The sequence below is a fragment of the Salvia hispanica genome, chromosome 1 (genome assembly GCF_029641045.1).
Source record: "Salvia hispanica isolate PSC_SH4W2 chromosome 1, Shi_PSC_v1, whole genome shotgun sequence".
Taxonomy (NCBI): domain Eukaryota; kingdom Viridiplantae; phylum Streptophyta; class Magnoliopsida; order Lamiales; family Lamiaceae; genus Salvia; species Salvia hispanica.
The window spans coordinates 3094822-3116451 of NC_142692.1; the positions used below are offsets into that span (position 1 = coordinate 3094822).

At 40.3% G+C, this 21630-nt stretch overlaps 2 protein-coding genes across 2 annotated transcripts; both read right to left on the reverse strand.

The window, feature by feature from the left end:
* Window positions 1-15477: 15477 nt before the first annotated feature.
* On the reverse strand, window positions 15478-19070 carry LOC125221441 (putative protein phosphatase 2C 40). Its single transcript, XM_089063287.1, has 4 exons — window positions 18481-19070; window positions 16547-17598; window positions 16191-16455; window positions 15478-15828 (listed from the first exon to the last, which is right to left on the reverse strand). The coding sequence occupies exons 2-4, from the start codon at window positions 17594-17596 to the stop codon at window positions 15698-15700; spliced, it is 1446 nt and encodes a 481-aa protein (XP_088919413.1). The 5' UTR covers window positions 17597-17598; window positions 18481-19070; the 3' UTR covers window positions 15478-15697.
* An 800-nt stretch (window positions 19071-19870) lies between these two features.
* Window positions 19871-21420, reverse strand: LOC125219386 (small ribosomal subunit protein eS21y-like). Its single transcript, XM_048121358.2, has 4 exons — window positions 21276-21420; window positions 20936-21015; window positions 20641-20773; window positions 19871-20109 (listed from the first exon to the last, which is right to left on the reverse strand). Exons 2-4 carry the CDS (start codon window positions 20983-20985, stop codon window positions 20044-20046), a joined length of 249 nt encoding a protein of 82 aa, XP_047977315.1. The 5' UTR covers window positions 20986-21015; window positions 21276-21420; the 3' UTR covers window positions 19871-20043.
* Between the last annotated feature and the right edge of the window lie 210 nt (window positions 21421-21630).

Consider the following 21630-nt stretch of genomic DNA (forward strand, 5'->3'; position numbering starts at 1 on the left):
CGACGCGAGCGAGGACAATGAGCAGCCGTCGATCGTGTGTTCCGCTTCAATTTGCTCTTTATCGTCTATCTTCCTTCGTTTGATCACGATTGGAGTATCGCCGTCGTCGTTTGAGTGGTCCATGTCCGCAATCACTCTTTCCACCTGCTTCGTGAACGGACGGAGCTTGTAGCGGGAGTATTGCGGGTAGGAGGAGCGGGGTGGTCCACCAGCTCGTCGACGGTCGAGTAGCTTTTCCCCGCGGATTCAATGTGGCGGCGGAGAATTCGGTCATTGTTCGAATGCGGTTTCCCAGAGCTGCAACCGCCGCGTCGCCTTCCCATATCGGTGGCTGCTGGAGCAAAGGGGATAAATTAGAATTAGGGAATTAGATTTGAACAATGTACATGAGCATGTTTACTAAGGGGCGTTCGGTTTGCAGGATTGCATCCGGGATTAAATTCGTAGTGTTCATAGTGTGTTTGATTCATGAAATTCAACCCTTCAACAACTCAACCCTAGATGGAATAATTAGTCATAGCTAATCCCTTATAACTAAAATAATAATCTCACAACTCAATACTAAATGATATCTTGGTATTATTTTATCTTGCAAACCTAACACTATCTAATAGTATTAATTTGATTCCATGCTTTTTAAAATTCACAAATCAAAACCAAGAGACATGATAACAATTTTTAAATAGAGTTTTACCTTCTTCTGGTGTGGAGGCGTGAAACTGGAGTGCTTGGAGGATGGACGGCGTTGTTGAGAGATTCATGGTTTGATACGATTTTATATTTTCTACAAAAGCCCGTGAAAATCTCCAAGGCCCAGGAATCCAGTCCGGATCACCTAATACTTTTCCTACGACCCCTCACAAACATAAAATATGATGGTGGGTCCATTACTCATGTTTGTGAGAGGTGGAATAGGAAATGTCGTAGGAAAAGTATTAGGTGATCCGGACCGACAAGAATCTATTAGGCCGTGCCGGATTTTGGTAGGAAAATACACTGTTGAAGTAAGAAAACGCAAAAATTCTTTTACTACCCTTCTCCTTAAACGTCTCTCTCTCATTGCAATTAACATATCTCTCTACCCTTGTTTTCATTGCAATTAAGAATCTATGGGCACACTGTTTTTGTTCGAATTTGATTTTTATGCTTGTGAGAGAAACATTTTTTCAACCAAATCCCTTCCGATTCACCTAGAAAGATTCATGTCAAAAACAATGTACATGAGCATGTACATTGTTCATTCATCAAATTCACCTCCTTCATACTTATTCACATTTTTGCTATCATCCTTATTGACACCATGACCTAATTTAGATTGCTCATTCATCAAATTCACCTCCTTCATACCCTTTTATGCACCACTTCTAGCTCAATAGACTCCTTATTAACAGCTCTTCCCACCCCAAGTTTCTTCGATTTCCGACGCGAACCCTCCCTCAACATCGACTTCATCAAATCAAACTCCGACTCAACCTTCGACGCCTCTTCATTAGAAGAACCGAAGCCTCCAGAAGAGTAAGACGACGCGAGCGAGGACAATGAGCAGCCGTCGATCGTGTGTTCCGCTTCAATTTGCTCTTTATCGTCTATCTTCCTTCGTTTGATCACGATTGGAGTATCGCCGTCGTCGTTTGAGTGGTCCATGTCCGCAATCACTCTTTCCACCTGCTTCGTGAACGGACGGAGCTTGTAGCGGGAGTATTGCGGGTAGGAGGAGCGGGGTGGTCCACCAGCTCGTCGACGGTCGAGTAGCTTTTCCCCGCGGATTCAATGTGGCGGCGGAGAATTCGGTCATTGTTCGAATGCGGTTTCCCAGAGCTGCAACCGCCGCGTCGCCTTCCCATATCGGTGGCTGCTGGAGCAAAGGGGATAAATTAGAATTAGGGAATTAGATTTGAACAATGTACATGAGCATGTTTACTAAGGGGCGTTCGGTTTGCAGGATTGCATCCGGGATTAAATTCGTAGTGTTCATAGTGTGTTTGATTCATGAAATTCAACCCTTCAACAACTCAACCCTAGATGGAATAATTAGTCATAGCTAATCCCTTATAACTAAAATAATAATCTCACAACTCAATACTAAATGATATCTTGGTATTATTTTATCTTGCAAACCTAACACTATCTAATAGTATTAATTTGATTCCATGCTTTTTAAAATTCACAAATCAAAACCAAGAGACATGATAACAATTTTTAAATAGAGTTTTACCTTCTTCTGGTGTGGAGGCGTGAAACTGGAGTGCTTGGAGGATGGACGGCGTTGTTGAGAGATTCATGGTTTGATACGATTTTATATTTTCTACAAAAGCCCGTGAAAATCTCCAAGGCCCAGGAATCCAGTCCGGATCACCTAATACTTTTCCTACGACCCCTCACAAACATAAAATATGATGGTGGGTCCATTACTCATGTTTGTGAGAGGTGGAATAGGAAATGTCGTAGGAAAAGTATTAGGTGATCCGGACCGACAAGAATCTATTAGGCCGTGCCGGATTTTGGTAGGAAAATACACTGTTGAAGTAAGAAAACGCAAAAATTCTTTTACTACCCTTCTCCTTAAACGTCTCTCTCTCATTGCAATTAACATATCTCTCTACCCTTGTTTTCATTGCAATTAAGAATCTATGGGCACACTGTTTTTGTTCGAATTTGATTTTTATGCTTGTGAGAGAAACATTTTTTCAACCAAATCCCTTCCGATTCACCTAGAAAGATTCATGTCAAAAACAATGTACATGAGCATGTACATTGTTCATTCATCAAATTCACCTCCTTCATACTTATTCACATTTTTGCTATCATCCTTATTGACACCATGACCTAATTTAGATTGCTCATTCATCAAATTCACCTCCTTCATACCCTTTTATGCACCACTTCTAGCTCAATAGACTCCTTATTAACAGCTCTTCCCACCCCAAGTTTCTTCGATTTCCGACGCGAACCCTCCCTCAACATCGACTTCATCAAATCAAACTCCGACTCAACCTTCGACGCCTCTTCATTAGAAGAACCGAAGCCTCCAGAAGAGTAAGACGACGCGAGCGAGGACAATGAGCAGCCGTCGATCGTGTGTTCCGCTTCAATTTGCTCTTTATCGTCTATCTTCCTTCGTTTGATCACGATTGGAGTATCGCCGTCGTCGTTTGAGTGGTCCATGTCCGCAATCACTCTTTCCACCTGCTTCGTGAACGGACGGAGCTTGTAGCGGGAGTATTGCGGGTAGGAGGAGCGGGGTGGTCCACCAGCTCGTCGACGGTCGAGTAGCTTTTCCCCGCGGATTCAATGTGGCGGCGGAGAATTCGGTCATTGTTCGAATGCGGTTTCCCAGAGCTGCCACCGCCGCGTCGCCTTCCCATATCGGTGGCTGCTGGAGCAAAGGGGATAAATTAGAATTAGGGAATTAGATTTGAACAATGTACATGAGCATGTTTACTAAGGGGCGTTCGGTTTGCAGGATTGCATCCGGGATTAAATTCGTAGTGTTCATAGTGTGTTTGATTCATGAAATTCAACCCTTCAACAACTCAACCCTAGATGGAATAATTAGTCATAGCTAATCCCTTATAACTAAAATAATAATCTCACAACTCAATACTAAATGATATCTTGGTATTATTTTATCTTGCAAACCTAACACTATCTAATAGTATTAATTTGATTCCATGCTTTTTAAAATTCACAAATCAAAACCAAGAGACATGATAACAATTTTTAAATAGAGTTTTACCTTCTTCTGGTGTGGAGGCGTGAAACTGGAGTGCTTGGAGGATGGACGGCGTTGTTGAGAGATTCATGGTTTGATACGATTTTATATTTTCTACAAAAGCCCGTGAAAATCTCCAAGGCCCAGGAATCCAGTCCGGATCACCTAATACTTTTCCTACGACCCCTCACAAACATAAAATATGATGGTGGGTCCATTACTCATGTTTGTGAGAGGTGGAATAGGAAATGTCGTAGGAAAAGTATTAGGTGATCCGGACCGACAAGAATCTATTAGGCCGTGCCGGATTTTGGTAGGAAAATACACTGTTGAAGTAAGAAAACGCAAAAATTCTTTTACTACCCTTCTCCTTAAACGTCTCTCTCTCATTGCAATTAACATATCTCTCTACCCTTGTTTTCATTGCAATTAAGAATCTATGGGCACACTGTTTTTGTTCGAATTTGATTTTTATGCTTGTGAGAGAAACATTTTTTCAACCAAATCCCTTCCGATTCACCTAGAAAGATTCATGTCAAAAACAATGTACATGAGCATGTACATTGTTCATTCATCAAATTCACCTCCTTCATACTTATTCACATTTTTGCTATCATCCTTATTGACACCATGACCTAATTTAGATTGCTCATTCATCAAATTCACCTCCTTCATACCCTTTTATGCACCACTTCTAGCTCAATAGACTCCTTATTAACAGCTCTTCCCACCCCAAGTTTCTTCGATTTCCGACGCGAACCCTCCCTCAACATCGACTTCATCAAATCAAACTCCGACTCAACCTTCGACGCCTCTTCATTAGAAGAACCGAAGCCTCCAGAAGAGTAAGACGACGCGAGCGAGGACAATGAGCAGCCGTCGATCGTGTGTTCCGCTTCAATTTGCTCTTTATCGTCTATCTTCCTTCGTTTGATCACGATTGGAGTATCGCCGTCGTCGTTTGAGTGGTCCATGTCCGCAATCACTCTTTCCACCTGCTTCGTGAACGGACGGAGCTTGTAGCGGGAGTATTGCGGGTAGGAGGAGCGGGGTGGTCCACCAGCTCGTCGACGGTCGAGTAGCTTTTCCCCGCGGATTCAATGTGGCGGCGGAGAATTCGGTCATTGTTCGAATGCGGTTTCCCAGAGCTGCCACCGCCGCGTCGCCTTCCCATATCGGTGGCTGCTGGAGCAAAGGGGATAAATTAGAATTAGGGAATTAGATTTGAACAATGTACATGAGCATGTTTACTAAGGGGCGTTCGGTTTGCAGGATTGCATCCGGGATTAAATTCGTAGTGTTCATAGTGTGTTTGATTCATGAAATTCAACCCTTCAACAACTCAACCCTAGATGGAATAATTAGTCATAGCTAATCCCTTATAACTAAAATAATAATCTCACAACTCAATACTAAATGATATCTTGGTATTATTTTATCTTGCAAACCTAACACTATCTAATAGTATTAATTTGATTCCATGCTTTTTAAAATTCACAAATCAAAACCAAGAGACATGATAACAATTTTTAAATAGAGTTTTACCTTCTTCTGGTGTGGAGGCGTGAAACTGGAGTGCTTGGAGGATGGACGGCGTTGTTGAGAGATTCATGGTTTGATACGATTTTATATTTTCTACAAAAGCCCGTGAAAATCTCCAAGGCCCAGGAATCCAGTCCGGATCACCTAATACTTTTCCTACGACCCCTCACAAACATAAAATATGATGGTGGGTCCATTACTCATGTTTGTGAGAGGTGGAATAGGAAATGTCGTAGGAAAAGTATTAGGTGATCCGGACCGACAAGAATCTATTAGGCCGTGCCGGATTTTGGTAGGAAAATACACTGTTGAAGTAAGAAAACGCAAAAATTCTTTTACTACCCTTCTCCTTAAACGTCTCTCTCTCATTGCAATTAACATATCTCTCTACCCTTGTTTTCATTGCAATTAAGAATCTATGGGCACACTGTTTTTGTTCGAATTTGATTTTTATGCTTGTGAGAGAAACATTTTTTCAACCAAATCCCTTCCGATTCACCTAGAAAGATTCATGTCAAAAACAATGTACATGAGCATGTACATTGTTCATTCATCAAATTCACCTCCTTCATACTTATTCACATTTTTGCTATCATCCTTATTGACACCATGACCTAATTTAGATTGCTCATTCATCAAATTCACCTCCTTCATACCCTTTTATGCACCACTTCTAGCTCAATAGACTCCTTATTAACAGCTCTTCCCACCCCAAGTTTCTTCGATTTCCGACGCGAACCCTCCCTCAACATCGACTTCATCAAATCAAACTCCGACTCAACCTTCGACGCCTCTTCATTAGAAGAACCGAAGCCTCCAGAAGAGTAAGACGACGCGAGCGAGGACAATGAGCAGCCGTCGATCGTGTGTTCCGCTTCAATTTGCTCTTTATCGTCTATCTTCCTTCGTTTGATCACGATTGGAGTATCGCCGTCGTCGTTTGAGTGGTCCATGTCCGCAATCACTCTTTCCACCTGCTTCGTGAACGGACGGAGCTTGTAGCGGGAGTATTGCGGGTAGGAGGAGCGGGGTGGTCCACCAGCTCGTCGACGGTCGAGTAGCTTTTCCCCGCGGATTCAATGTGGCGGCGGAGAATTCGGTCATTGTTCGAATGCGGTTTCCCAGAGCTGCAACCGCCGCGTCGCCTTCCCATATCGGTGGCTGCTGGAGCAAAGGGGATAAATTAGAATTAGGGAATTAGATTTGAACAATGTACATGAGCATGTTTACTAAGGGGCGTTCGGTTTGCAGGATTGCATCCGGGATTAAATTCGTAGTGTTCATAGTGTGTTTGATTCATGAAATTCAACCCTTCAACAACTAAACCCTAGATGGAATAATTAGTCATAGCTAATCCCTTATAACTAAAATAATAATCTCACAACTCAATACTAAATGATATCTTGGTATTATTTTATCTTGCAAACCTAACACTATCTAATAGTATTAATTTGATTCCATGCTTTTTAAAATTCACAAATCAAAACCAAGAGACATGATAACAATTTTTAAATAGAGTTTTACCTTCTTCTGGTGTGGAGGCGTGAAACTGGAGTGCTTGGAGGATGGACGGCGTTGTTGAGAGATTCATGGTTTGATACGATTTTATATTTTCTACAAAAGCCCGTGAAAATCTCCAAGGCCCAGGAATCCAGTCCGGATCACCTAATACTTTTCCTACGACCCCTCACAAACATAAAATATGATGGTGGGTCCATTACTCATGTTTGTGAGAGGTGGAATAGGAAATGTCGTAGGAAAAGTATTAGGTGATCCGGACCGACAAGAATCTATTAGGCCGTGCCGGATTTTGGTAGGAAAATACACTGTTGAAGTAAGAAAACGCAAAAATTCTTTTACTACCCTTCTCCTTAAACGTCTCTCTCTCATTGCAATTAACATATCTCTCTACCCTTGTTTTCATTGCAATTAAGAATCTATGGGCACACTGTTTTTGTTCGAATTTGATTTTTATGCTTGTGAGAGAAACATTTTTTCAACCAAATCCCTTCCGATTCACCTAGAAAGATTCATGTCAAAAACAATGTACATGAGCATGTACATTGTTCATTCATCAAATTCACCTCCTTCATACTTATTCACATTTTTGCTATCATCCTTATTGACACCATGACCTAATTTAGATTGCTCATTCATCAAATTCACCTCCTTCATACCCTTTTATGCACCACTTCTAGCTCAATAGACTCCTTATTAACAGCTCTTCCCACCCCAAGTTTCTTCGATTTCCGACGCGAACCCTCCCTCAACATCGACTTCATCAAATCAAACTCCGACTCAACCTTCGACGCCTCTTCATTAGAAGAACCGAAGCCTCCAGAAGAGTAAGACGACGCGAGCGAGGACAATGAGCAGCCGTCGATCGTGTGTTCCGCTTCAATTTGCTCTTTATCGTCTATCTTCCTTCGTTTGATCACGATTGGAGTATCGCCGTCGTCGTTTGAGTGGTCCATGTCCGCAATCACTCTTTCCACCTGCTTCGTGAACGGACGGAGCTTGTAGCGGGAGTATTGCGGGTAGGAGGAGCGGGGTGGTCCACCAGCTCGTCGACGGTCGAGTAGCTTTTCCCCGCGGATTCAATGTGGCGGCGGAGAATTCGGTCATTGTTCGAATGCGGTTTCCCAGAGCTGCAACCGCCGCGTCGCCTTCCCATATCGGTGGCTGCTGGAGCAAAGGGGATAAATTAGAATTAGGGAATTAGATTTGAACAATGTACATGAGCATGTTTACTAAGGGGCGTTCGGTTTGCAGGATTGCATCCGGGATTAAATTCGTAGTGTTCATAGTGTGTTTGATTCATGAAATTCAACCCTTCAACAACTCAACCCTAGATGGAATAATTAGTCATAGCTAATCCCTTATAACTAAAATAATAATCTCACAACTCAATACTAAATGATATCTTGGTATTATTTTATCTTGCAAACCTAACACTATCTAATAGTATTAATTTGATTCCATGCTTTTTAAAATTCACAAATCAAAACCAAGAGACATGATAACAATTTTTAAATAGAGTTTTACCTTCTTCTGGTGTGGAGGCGTGAAACTGGAGTGCTTGGAGGATGGACGGCGTTGTTGAGAGATTCATGGTTTGATACGATTTTATATTTTCTACAAAAGCCCGTGAAAATCTCCAAGGCCCAGGAATCCAGTCCGGATCACCTAATACTTTTCCTACGACCCCTCACAAACATAAAATATGATGGTGGGTCCATTACTCATGTTTGTGAGAGGTGGAATAGGAAATGTCGTAGGAAAAGTATTAGGTGATCCGGACCGACAAGAATCTATTAGGCCGTGCCGGATTTTGGTAGGAAAATACACTGTTGAAGTAAGAAAACGCAAAAATTCTTTTACTACCCTTCTCCTTAAACGTCTCTCTCTCATTGCAATTAACATATCTCTCTACCCTTGTTTTCATTGCAATTAAGAATCTATGGGCACACTGTTTTTGTTCGAATTTGATTTTTATGCTTGTGAGAGAAACATTTTTTCAACCAAATCCCTTCCGATTCACCTAGAAAGATTCATGTCAAAAACAATGTACATGAGCATGTACATTGTTCATTCATCAAATTCACCTCCTTCATACTTATTCACATTTTTGCTATCATCCTTATTGACACCATGACCTAATTTAGATTGCTCATTCATCAAATTCACCTCCTTCATACCCTTTTATGCACCACTTCTAGCTCAATAGACTCCTTATTAACAGCTCTTCCCACCCCAAGTTTCTTAGATTTCCGACGCGAACCCTCCCTCAACATCGACTTCATCAAATCAAACTCCGACTCAACCTTCGACGCCTCTTCATTAGAAGAACCGAAGCCTCCAGAAGAGTAAGACGACGCGAGCGAGGACAATGAGCAGCCGTCGATCGTGTGTTCCGCTTCAATTTGCTCTTTATCGTCTATCTTCCTTCGTTTGATCACGATTGGAGTATCGCCGTCGTCGTTTGAGTGGTCCATGTCCGCAATCACTCTTTCCACCTGCTTCGTGAACGGACGGAGCTTGTAGCGGGAGTATTGCGGGTAGGAGGAGCGGGGTGGTCCACCAGCTCGTCGACGGTCGAGTAGCTTTTCCCCGCGGATTCAATGTGGCGGCGGAGAATTCGGTCATTGTTCGAATGCGGTTTCCCAGAGCTGCAACCGCCGCGTCGCCTTCCCATATCGGTGGCTGCTGGAGCAAAGGGGATAAATTAGAATTAGGGAATTAGATTTGAACAATGTACATGAGCATGTTTACTAAGGGGCGTTCGGTTTGCAGGATTGCATCCGGGATTAAATTCGTAGTGTTCATAGTGTGTTTGATTCATGAAATTCAACCCTTCAACAACTCAACCCTAGATGGAATAATTAGTCATAGCTAATCCCTTATAACTAAAATAATAATCTCACAACTCAATACTAAATGATATCTTGGTATTATTTTATCTTGCAAACCTAACACTATCTAATAGTATTAATTTGATTCCATGCTTTTTAAAATTCACAAATCAAAACCAAGAGACATGATAACAATTTTTAAATAGAGTTTTACCTTCTTCTGGTGTGGAGGCGTGAAACTGGAGTGCTTGGAGGATGGACGGCGTTGTTGAGAGATTCATGGTTTGATACGATTTTATATTTTCTACAAAAGCCCGTGAAAATCTCCAAGGCCCAGGAATCCAGTCCGGATCACCTAATACTTTTCCTACGACCCCTCACAAACATAAAATATGATGGTGGGTCCATTACTCATGTTTGTGAGAGGTGGAATAGGAAATGTCGTAGGAAAAGTATTAGGTGATCCGGACCGACAAGAATCTATTAGGCCGTGCCGGATTTTGGTAGGAAAATACACTGTTGAAGTAAGAAAACGCAAAAATTCTTTTACTACCCTTCTCCTTAAACGTCTCTCTCTCATTGCAATTAACATATCTCTCTACCCTTGTTTTCATTGCAATTAAGAATCTATGGGCACACTGTTTTTGTTCGAATTTGATTTTTATGCTTGTGAGAGAAACATTTTTTCAACCAAATCCCTTCCGATTCACCTAGAAAGATTCATGTCAAAAACAATGTACATGAGCATGTACATTGTTCATTCATCAAATTCACCTCCTTCATACTTATTCACATTTTTGCTATCATCCTTATTGACACCATGACCTAATTTAGATTGCTCATTCATCAAATTCACCTCCTTCATACCCTTTTATGCACCACTTCTAGCTCAATAGACTCCTTATTAACAGCTCTTCCCACCCCAAGTTTCTTCGATTTCCGACGCGAACCCTCCCTCAACATCGACTTCATCAAATCAAACTCCGACTCAACCTTCGACGCCTCTTCATTAGAAGAACCGAAGCCTCCAGAAGAGTAAGACGACGCGAGCGAGGACAATGAGCAGCCGTCGATCGTGTGTTCCGCTTCAATTTGCTCTTTATCGTCTATCTTCCTTCGTTTGATCACGATTGGAGTATCGCCGTCGTCGTTTGAGTGGTCCATGTCCGCAATCACTCTTTCCACCTGCTTCGTGAACGGACGGAGCTTGTAGCGGGAGTATTGCGGGTAGGAGGAGCGGGGTGGTCCACCAGCTCGTCGACGGTCGAGTAGCTTTTCCCCGCGGATTCAATGTGGCGGCGGAGAATTCGGTCATTGTTCGAATGCGGTTTCCCAGAGCTGCAACCGCCGCGTCGCCTTCCCATATCGGTGGCTGCTGGAGCAAAGGGGATAAATTAGAATTAGGGAATTAGATTTGAACAATGTACATGAGCATGTTTACTAAGGGGCGTTCGGTTTGCAGGATTGCATCCGGGATTAAATTCGTAGTGTTCATAGTGTGTTTGATTCATGAAATTCAACCCTTCAACAACTCAACCCTAGATGGAATAATTAGTCATAGCTAATCCCTTATAACTAAAATAATAATCTCACAACTCAATACTAAATGATATCTTGGTATTATTTTATCTTGCAAACCTAACACTATCTAATAGTATTAATTTGATTCCATGCTTTTTAAAATTCACAAATCAAAACCAAGAGACATGATAACAATTTTTAAATAGAGTTTTACCTTCTTCTGGTGTGGAGGCGTGAAACTGGAGTGCTTGGAGGATGGACGGCGTTGTTGAGAGATTCATGGTTTGATACGATTTTATATTTTCTACAAAAGCCCGTGAAAATCTCCAAGGCCCAGGAATCCAGTCCGGATCACCTAATACTTTTCCTACGACCCCTCACAAACATAAAATATGATGGTGGGTCCATTACTCATGTTTGTGAGAGGTGGAATAGGAAATGTCGTAGGAAAAGTATTAGGTGATCCGGACCGACAAGAATCTATTAGGCCGTGCCGGATTTTGGTAGGAAAATACACTGTTGAAGTAAGAAAACGCAAAAATTCTTTTACTACCCTTCTCCTTAAACGTCTCTCTCTCATTGCAATTAACATATCTCTCTACCCTTGTTTTCATTGCAATTAAGAATCTATGGGCACACTGTTTTTGTTCGAATTTGATTTTTATGCTTGTGAGAGAAACATTTTTTCAACCAAATCCCTTCCGATTCACCTAGAAAGATTCATGTCAAAAACAATGTACATGAGCATGTACATTGTTCATTCATCAAATTCACCTCCTTCATACTTATTCACATTTTTGCTATCATCCTTATTGACACCATGACCTAATTTAGATTGCTCATTCATCAAATTCACCTCCTTCATACCCTTTTATGCACCACTTCTAGCTCAATAGACTCCTTATTAACAGCTCTTCCCACCCCAAGTTTCTTCGATTTCCGACGCGAACCCTCCCTCAACATCGACTTCATCAAATCAAACTCCGACTCAACCTTCGACGCCTCTTCATTAGAAGAACCGAAGCCTCCAGAAGAGTAAGACGACGCGAGCGAGGACAATGAGCAGCCGTCGATCGTGTGTTCCGCTTCAATTTGCTCTTTATCGTCTATCTTCCTTCGTTTGATCACGATTGGAGTATCGCCGTCGTCGTTTGAGTGGTCCATGTCCGCAATCACTCTTTCCACCTGCTTCGTGAACGGACGGAGCTTGTAGCGGGAGTATTGCGGGTAGGAGGAGCGGGGTGGTCCACCAGCTCGTCGACGGTCGAGTAGCTTTTCCCCGCGGATTCAATGTGGCGGCGGAGAATTCGGTCATTGTTCGAATGCGGTTTCCCAGAGCTGCAACCGCCGCGTCGCCTTCCCATATCGGTGGCTGCTGGAGCAAAAGGGATAAATTAGAATTAGGGAATTAGATTTGAACAATGTACATGAGCATGTTTACTAAGGGGCGTTCGGTTTGCAGGATTGCATCCGGGATTAAATTCGTAGTGTTCATAGTGTGTTTGATTCATGAAATTCAACCCTTCAACAACTCAACCCTAGATGGAATAATTAGTCATAGCTAATCCCTTATAACTAAAATAATAATCTCACAACTCAATACTAAATGATATCTTGGTATTATTTTATCTTGCAAACCTAACACTATCTAATAGTATTAATTTGATTCCATGCTTTTTAAAATTCACAAATCAAAACCAAGAGACATGATAACAATTTTTAAATAGAGTTTTACCTTCTTCTGGTGTGGAGGCGTGAAACTGGAGTGCTTGGAGGATGGACGGCGTTGTTGAGAGATTCATGGTTTGATACGATTTTATATTTTCTACAAAAGCCCGTGAAAATCTCCAAGGCCCAGGAATCCAGTCCGGATCACCTAATACTTTTCCTACGACCCCTCACAAACATAAAATATGATGGTGGGTCCATTACTCATGTTTGTGAGAGGTGGAATAGGAAATGTCGTAGGAAAAGTATTAGGTGATCCGGACCGACAAGAATCTATTAGGCCGTGCCGGATTTTGGTAGGAAAATACACTGTTGAAGTAAGAAAACGCAAAAATTCTTTTACTACCCTTCTCCTTAAACGTCTCTCTCTCATTGCAATTAACATATCTCTCTACCCTTGTTTTCATTGCAATTAAGAATCTATGGGCACACTGTTTTTGTTCGAATTTGATTTTTATGCTTGTGAGAGAAACATTTTTTCAACCAAATCCCTTCCGATTCACCTAGAAAGATTCATGTCAAAAACAATAAGATTTTGCATAACAGATACTTAAGAAAAGTGAACTAATTCTAGACTATAAAGAAGTATAATACTACAAAACAGAATTTCTAAACTTAAGTGAATTAGTCCATAACCAGATGAGAGACTAAAACACGAAAAATCGATACAAATACAATAACCTAAATATAGCAACAATGCATCCCTGTAAAAAACAAAATTGAAAGTTTAACATAAGTAAAAACATGATTTCATACCAGCAACTCCGGACAACAATTCAGTGGCACCAATTTTGTAAAATGGCACTCCCGTCTTATTGGCGATGGCATGAGCCAACTTCGTCTTCCCACAACCCCGAGGTGGTGAGAATTTCAATCCGGGCAGCTTCATTAGGAACACCTAACCCAACTTTCAGACCAAATCGCCCAGGCCTCCTCAATGCAGGTTCCACGGCTTCTGGTCTATTCATTGCTCCAATCACAAGTACATAGCCTGGTCTGCTATTAGAGCTTGCAGAAGTCAAATCAATGCCAGCAGGTTCTACATGCACGTGTGATTCATCCATGCTAGTCATCAACTGTGTCACGATGCGTTTATCCATTTCCCTCTGTAAGTTATCCCTTTTTGAAGCAATTGCATCAATTTCATCAATGAAGACTATAGATGGTGCTGTCCTGTATGCTTTTCGGAACAACTCCCTTATGCTCCCTTCCAATTCATCTAAATATAGCAACAATGCATCACTATAGCAAACAAAATGAAAGTTTAACATATGTAAACATGATTTCATACCAGACAAGACAACAGTTCAGTGGCACCAATTTTGTAAAATGACACTCTCGTCTCATTGGCGATGCCGTGAGCCAACTTCGTCTTCCCACAACCCGGCGGCCCGTGCAATAAAATCCCACCCATGGGCTTGACCCCGAGGTGGTGATCCAGCTGTGGCTGATACAACGACAAGATGACACCCGTTTTCAATTCCTCAATCACTTCACTAATACCACTTAAATCCTTAAACAATGTACATGAGCATGTTTACTAAGGGGCGTTCGGTTTGCAGGATTGCATCCGGGATTAAATTCGTAGTGTTCATAGTGTGTTTGATTCATGAAATTCAACCCTTCAACAACTCAACCCTAGATGGAATAATTAGTCATAGCTAATCCCTTATAACTAAAATAATAATCTCACAACTCAATACTAAATGATATCTTGGTATTATTTTATCTTGCAAACCTAACACTATCTAATAGTATTAATTTGATTCCATGCTTTTTAAAATTCACAAATCAAAACCAAGAGACATGATAACAATTTTTAAATAGAGTTTTACCTTCTTCTGGTGTGGAGGCGTGAAACTGGAGTGCTTGGAGGATGGACGGCGTTGTTGAGAGATTCATGGTTTGATACGATTTTATATTTTCTACAAAAGCCCGTGAAAATCTCCAAGGCCCAGGAATCCAGTCCGGATCACCTAATACTTTTCCTACGACCCCTCACAAACATAAAATATGATGGTGGGTCCATTACTCATGTTTGTGAGAGGTGGAATAGGAAATGTCGTAGGAAAAGTATTAGGTGATCCGGACCGACAAGAATCTATTAGGCCGTGCCGGATTTTGGTAGGAAAATACACTGTTGAAGTAAGAAAACGCAAAAATTCTTTTACTACCCTTCTCCTTAAACGTCTCTCTCTCATTGCAATTAACATATCTCTCTACCCTTATTTTCATTGCAATTAAGAATCTATGGGCACACTGTTTTTGTTCAAATTTGATTTTTATGATTGTGAGAGAAACATTTTTTCAACCAAATCTCTTTCGAATTTTTTTATTCTTGATCAAATTTCCCAAAATTCATCTCTGTTCTTGAAAATATATATGTGCTCTTCATCTCGTCACTGTTATTCAAGTTCTCAATCAAATTTGTAGCACTAATAAATTGGAATAGTTATTAATTTTGACCAATGGCAGAATAATATAAATTCAACATCTAGCAAAGGGCTAAAAACTTTTCTTGAAAACCATGAATATATTCTGATATATTTTCTGGAGAAACATTTTCTTGAGATTGTTGATATAACACCATTTCTGCAAATTCTATTTTCATCCACAAAAAAGTAGTATTCCACAAATTCAATAATCTTCTTGATGAAAGAAAGGAAGAAGCAACAAAGAATGGCAAAGGCATTGCGCCTTGCAGATGAAGACATTCATTCTACATACAAAGCAGGTGATTTTCGCAACGAACAACACGTTATAAAAGATTTATGTATGCTATCACATACCTAATGAGGGAATCTAAAGCTAAGAAGCTGCAAAAGGTTGGCCTGTGAATGTTTCACAGACACAACGTTGATGCCTTGGAGGTGCGTTTGTTCGTCCCCAAGACGATAACAATCACTGTGATGTCGTCGTGATATTTTCTCCTTCTGCCAGCAGGGATGCTCATCAGCTCTTCCATGCTAAAGCCTGTAGATAATAATAATATAATGCAATATTTTCAGCAAAAATCGCGTAACTGAAAAAGACTTAATTCAAGACTTTTGCTTAGTTTGATTACTGTTTGAAGCATAAGAAGTTTTGCAAGTTGCAATTATGATTATTTAATCTGGCCTACCATATAATGCTGATGTCGTAGATCATTACAATATAATTTCGTCAATACTCGAAAAAGGAAGTATGCAGAAGAAACAACTATTCAATAGTCAAGGTGACATAAGCGAATCAAGTAGTTAATATATTTTTGATGAAATATGGAGTATAAAAATAACCAAGCAAGTGTCATTAACCGCAAACAAGATACGAAACGAAAGAGAAGTGTGGTGGCATACCTGCTGAATCTGCAGCTCTTGAAACGAGCTGCTCGACTAGGAACTTTGCTGGATCACCAGAAGGGTTCCTTAGCATGTAGAAATGCACAAGATTCACGACTTCATTATTGCTGAAGAAGTCGAACAAGCCATCACTCCCGAGCACAACGAAGTGATCAGAGTCTGATACTTCGTGTGCGACGACAGAAGGTTCAACAGATACATAAGGAGGACTTATGAGATCACGGACTCTAAGAATACCCATCAAAGCATCATTCATGTCTTTCTGCAGGAAACACGAGTTGAATGAGCGAAGAGGGTAAGTCGACTCTACATAGTATAAGCCATTAAACGAATTAGATTGTGCAAAGTCGTACCTTTTTCAAGTAACCAACCCCAAAAGCCCTTGTAACCTTTAGTTTTCCTTTTACTTTTCCAGCCACAAGTGTAGAAGGGTCATTGGGATGCTCATTCAGAACTCGGATTCTTTCATCCTCGTTGTCGACAGTATGACTATCGGTGAGCTGGACAGCTCGGAGCCCCTCACTGTCCCTCGCCTCATTCCCCTTATTATAGGTAGCCAACACCGCTCGACTATCACCAAGATTGAGCAAGTACAAGTTTTTCCCGTGAAGTAGAGCAAGCAACACACAAGATCCTATAGATACTAGATCGGGACGGTCATCCATTTCCTGTTCAACCATGTAAAGAAACTCACTTTCCGCTTGATTGAGCGCGCGTTGAAGGCTGCTAAGCACGCTCTGCTTGAAACATTCATCAGCGCCTTTCGACAAACCCTGATCCAGATCCCATTCTAGCAAGTTGAGGTGAGCAGTGATTGTCTCATACAACGTTCCTGCCAGAAAATCAGCTGCATCCCTTCCATTAAAGCCGTCATAGATACCACAAAAAAGCCAACCGTTCTCTTCAGAGCAAACAGCTTGAACTCTATCCTCGCCAGCTGCACCTCCAGCAATTTGCAATTCCATTGCATTGAGAAAGCTTTCACTTCTCGAAGGAGCGCTCATGGACTTGAGCGAAAAGGACTCATAATCAAGCGTCTCACTTGGTGAGGACGGGCTTAAGCTCAGGATCGACATGTTGCTTTGGAGAGAAGACGAGAGCAGGTCCATATTTGTTAGAGATGGAATCCTCCTGAATGAATTGGGAGAGTCCAGAGTCGGGAGTATCTCAGAGGCAATCAGCCCATTGCAAATATTTGTGTTAGCTAACGTAGCATTAGCACTCAATGCAGCACCGGAGAGGCAAGAGAAAGAACTATTGGCTCTTCTGAGCCCACCAGAAGACGGGATATCAATATAATTAGGCCTATCCCAAGAACTATCGTTCTCACCGTTGCAATGATAGCCAAAACTGACTTTAATCTCCCCTTCGGAATTGCTTATGGTTTCACCATGCATCATCATAGCTGAGAAGCACAAACAAGAAGATCTTCATCCAGTTGATTGAAACTTAACATACAAGTGCAATTAAATACTACAGCTATACAATAGGTCACAGCAAATACAGAATCATTGTGGAATTTATGCTAAATAGATTTAACAGAGAAGCCGTAACCACTTTTTAATGACTGCTTGCACAATACAGAAGCAACATCCACTTTTCCATGATCAGTTTTACAGACAAAAAAAAAATGCTATTGAAATACCAGCAGCCCGAAATGACACTAATGAAGTAAACTACAGAGAGATCAAATCAGGCTACATCTCTAAATAGTCTGCCCTATAACAGGATTATGTACATGAGCTCTATCAAAATGCAAAAAGTGTCGACAATAACAAGTTAATCACCGCATTTGGGAATTTGCAGAGCATGGATCACCATACAATCAAGAAACATGAACTTTCTGGAATGTGATTTTCTCACATTTATTGAAACAATAATAGCTTAATCACTGTATATTTGGGAATCTGAAGAGCATAGATTACCATTATCTTACTTGCTAGATTGGAACATACCATCAATAAACATGAATTTTCAGGTATGTGCTCATATTTTCTCAAAATTGATTCTCAAGAAGAAACAAGATTCAATTTTTTTTCAGATATAGCAACTGAAACAGGATGTTTAGTTATATGTATATACTAATACTACATCTTTGATGACATAAAAACTCTCTATAGAAGTCAATACCAATCAAATGACAATTCACACAATCCAAACTACTCCCTGAAGCAGAAGATCAAAAGTGCAAATTCAATACAAAAAACATAAAATTAAATCAAGAAACACAATCCCATCACTCCAGACAACAAAAAGTAGATCAAATCTTATGTAGCACACAACTCACCTTCTTGACTGTATATGCAAACCAAGAATCCACCCACAAACCTTCAGACCTCAGAATGCCAACTCTGCTCTCTCTCTCTCTCTCTCTCACACACACAACAAACGTGAAAGGACGCGGTTGATGAATATGTGAAACTGTGATTGGGCCCAAACACAGACACACACACTGTTAGCGAGGTGCAATAAAGCACAAAGGCAAATCTTTTTTGGAAGTATTAGCACAGCACAAGAAGAGAGAGAAAGGGGAGGGAGAGAGAGGTGGATGGAGAGGAGGGAGCGCGCTAAATATAGAGGAAAATTGAAGGGTGGTGTTTGTAGCTAGAAAGAGGTCAAAATGTGCTATGATTCACCAATGGCAAAACCGGTACCAACTAGGTATCAAGAATCAGTCTTTTGTGGAAATTAGCTGAATCCCTAAGGAAAAAAATTCCCCCTTTTTTGTTCGCAAAAGACTTTTCTTTTCTTCCCTCTTTCTTCTCCCCTCTTCAGATAAATTCCCCCATTCTCAGATGCTCTTCCCTCCACTCTTTTTCCTTTCTCTCTCTACCTTGACCTCTCTCCTTTTGTCGAGTTGATCTGCATTCATTAAATTAAACACACACAATGCCTTATATAGTTATACAAATCCATAAAAATCAAGTCTTGATTTTGGTATCAAAATAAAAAAGTCAGCTTTAATTTCTTATTGCGCTTTAATTAACCATTATAAACTGAGACGATCATTACCGTTGATTTGATTTCGGAAGTGCTGTATATTCATTTAATAATTTAATGTAATGACGTTTGTGTGTGCGCAAGTGGAGTGAATAATTTATTGGTACAGTAGAAGACAATTCTTTCTTGTTTGATTTAATCGAAGCCTAGCATAATAATTCAGTTTTTGTTCTTATACTACAAAAAAAATGACTCTCCACTTTGCACGTTAGTTCTTAAAGATACTTGTCATAAATTAAATAAAATTAGTACTACTATAATTTATTTGTAATATTTACAAAAGAAATATTTAGGTTAGGACGCACCATCGAAATATTTACAAAAGATTTTAAATTTTTAAACTGACATTTGAACCCCAAAGTGATGAAATATGTACGTGTTGACTGTCCTCTTGGGGACAAACAATTATTACAAATTCATTTGACATTATTTATGTAAATATGGCAATGACCAATGAACAGTGTTAATAATAGAATGTAATTATATTCTTTGTCAATCATCCATGATTAATTGCCAAACGCTATATAAAAAGGTAAAATGCAAGTAAAGAATTAAAATCAATCATGAATATGTTAATTGGCATTACAACACAGCCAACATCTCTAACATGATGAATCGACAGAAGGTAATATTTTTGCTAATTATTGTATGCATTGTAGATGCCAAAAACTGAAATATAACTTGGGCCCAAAATGATTGTAATATTAGAATAGCTCAATGAGTAATGGCACAAAATTGCATCCACATCAAAGTCACTAACACACAATTTGCAAAAAGAGAAACATCCAAGAATGAGCAAGTTGTTGAACCCAGTGCTACATTAAAGACCGAAGGACGAGAACAAAATGGCCTACTGTTGTCGGGCCTCAACTTTCTTCTTCTGCCAGAGGCGATCCAAAGCACTGTCCGCATCACCCTGGAGTCAGAAATCAAGAACATGTTTTAGTTCCAAAAGTTCTGAAACTCTGATGTTGGTCACATAGCTCGAAAGAGAAAGACATCCCGTTCCCAAAACCAAAAATGAGAGTAACGTGAAAGCAAGAGCATATGACACAAAATTGTTGCAGGAACTGAGTTTTTGACTTAGTTTTGATATACATATATAGGAGAGAGAGGTTCAGTCGAAACATTGAAATCAAGATAAAAAGTAGGTCGATGCAATCGTCCACATCCATAAAGCACACATAACATCTCACTTGAACAGAAGATCTAACTAAGCTAATTGATACTAATCTTAACAGGTGAAAGGACTTCCAAGTTCCAAGATAACTAAATACAAAAAAAAAAAAAAAACAGAGCAGTATCCTTGGCAACGTAACCAGGAGTTTACTGCAATTGCTACGAAACAGCTACTCTTACAACCATTTTACTCAATTTGTAGCAACAACAAACAAGTCAGGCGACAAATAAACGGCATTTGCATGACATGATTCAACTAACAAAGTACCTGGGCACGGATGAAACCACATAGGGCAAAAGTAGAGAATTGGCCAGTGTAAACGCCTCTCTCATCCAAATGCCCGATGTTAAGCTGCACCGAAGCATGATCCTTGGATGTAATCAGACGGTTGGTAGCGGAGCTAAACATAACAGACAACTATCAGCTTCAATTCATAATACAATGGGCACATCAAACAAATTCACTACTACATCATCAGATTTTGGAGCAGATCAGAATAATTTCAGTGCATCTCAAAAAAATCTGAATCTAAACTGTAAAATACTATCAATGTGCATCATACCATTTCCGCGGGATGTAAAGATCCATGTTTTGCCCTTCCTCATTCTGCATTTTGGCAGGTCTCTTTGAACACTAGGTCGACTGTAAAAACAAACAAAATTCGAAGATAAATACGTAGGAATACAGTAGTCACGATTTCTAAATACATCTACGATTAATCAACATCAATTGACCTAAAATTCTAGTAGCTATTTTATGCTCAACTTCCATATGGATACGAAGCAAGGGCAGTAATAATGGATAGATTTCTGAAAGAAAAGGAATCGACGACAAAAACCATCAAAAATACGTTCAACAATCACCGTATCTCACTAGCTAAAATTCAAGGGCGAGATCCATACCTGAATAATTCTAAGCTGGCGAAGAAGAGCAGACGACGGAAGCTGAACGACGAGTGAAACCCTAGTTTCTTGAATCCTGCCCAATATATTTACTGTATTTGGGCTGATTATATGGGCCTGGATCTAGCCATTGAATTGAGCCCACAATAATTTGTATTCACAATTAAATCCAGTTATTATAGGATTAATTTTATATGAGTCCCACTTACTTCTACTATCTATAATTTTTATTTCTACCGTCTGATAAATGTTACTCCCTCCGTCCACGAAAATTCGTCCCGATTTGACCGGGCACGGGTTTTAAGAAATGTAATGAAAAATGAGTTGAAAAAGTTAGTGGATTGTGGGTCCTACT

What these genes read in the sequence shown, in the direction of transcription:
- LOC125221441 (XM_089063287.1), bottom strand. Translation starts at nt 17,596, where the DNA reads ATGATGATGCATGGTGAAACCATAAGCAATTCCGAAGGGGAGATTAAA. An exon ending in GGGTTGGTTACTTGAAAAAG is followed by an intron (nt 16,456 to 16,546) that starts GTACGACTTTGC and finishes TGTTTCCTGCAG; the next exon opens with AAAGACATGAATGATGCTTT. An exon ending in AAGAGCTGCAGATTCAGCAG is followed by an intron (nt 15,829 to 16,190) that starts GTATGCCACCAC and finishes TATTATCTACAG; the next exon opens with GCTTTAGCATGGAAGAGCTG.
- LOC125219386 (XM_048121358.2), bottom strand. Translation starts at nt 20,985, where the DNA reads ATGCAGAATGAGGAAGGGCAAAACATGGATCTTTACATCCCGCGGAAA. An exon ending in CTTTACATCCCGCGGAAATG is followed by an intron (nt 20,774 to 20,935) that starts GTATGATGCACA and finishes TGTTATGTTTAG; the next exon opens with CTCCGCTACCAACCGTCTGA. An exon ending in GTGGTTTCATCCGTGCCCAG is followed by an intron (nt 20,110 to 20,640) that starts GTACTTTGTTAG and finishes TTCTGACTCCAG; the next exon opens with GGTGATGCGGACAGTGCTTT.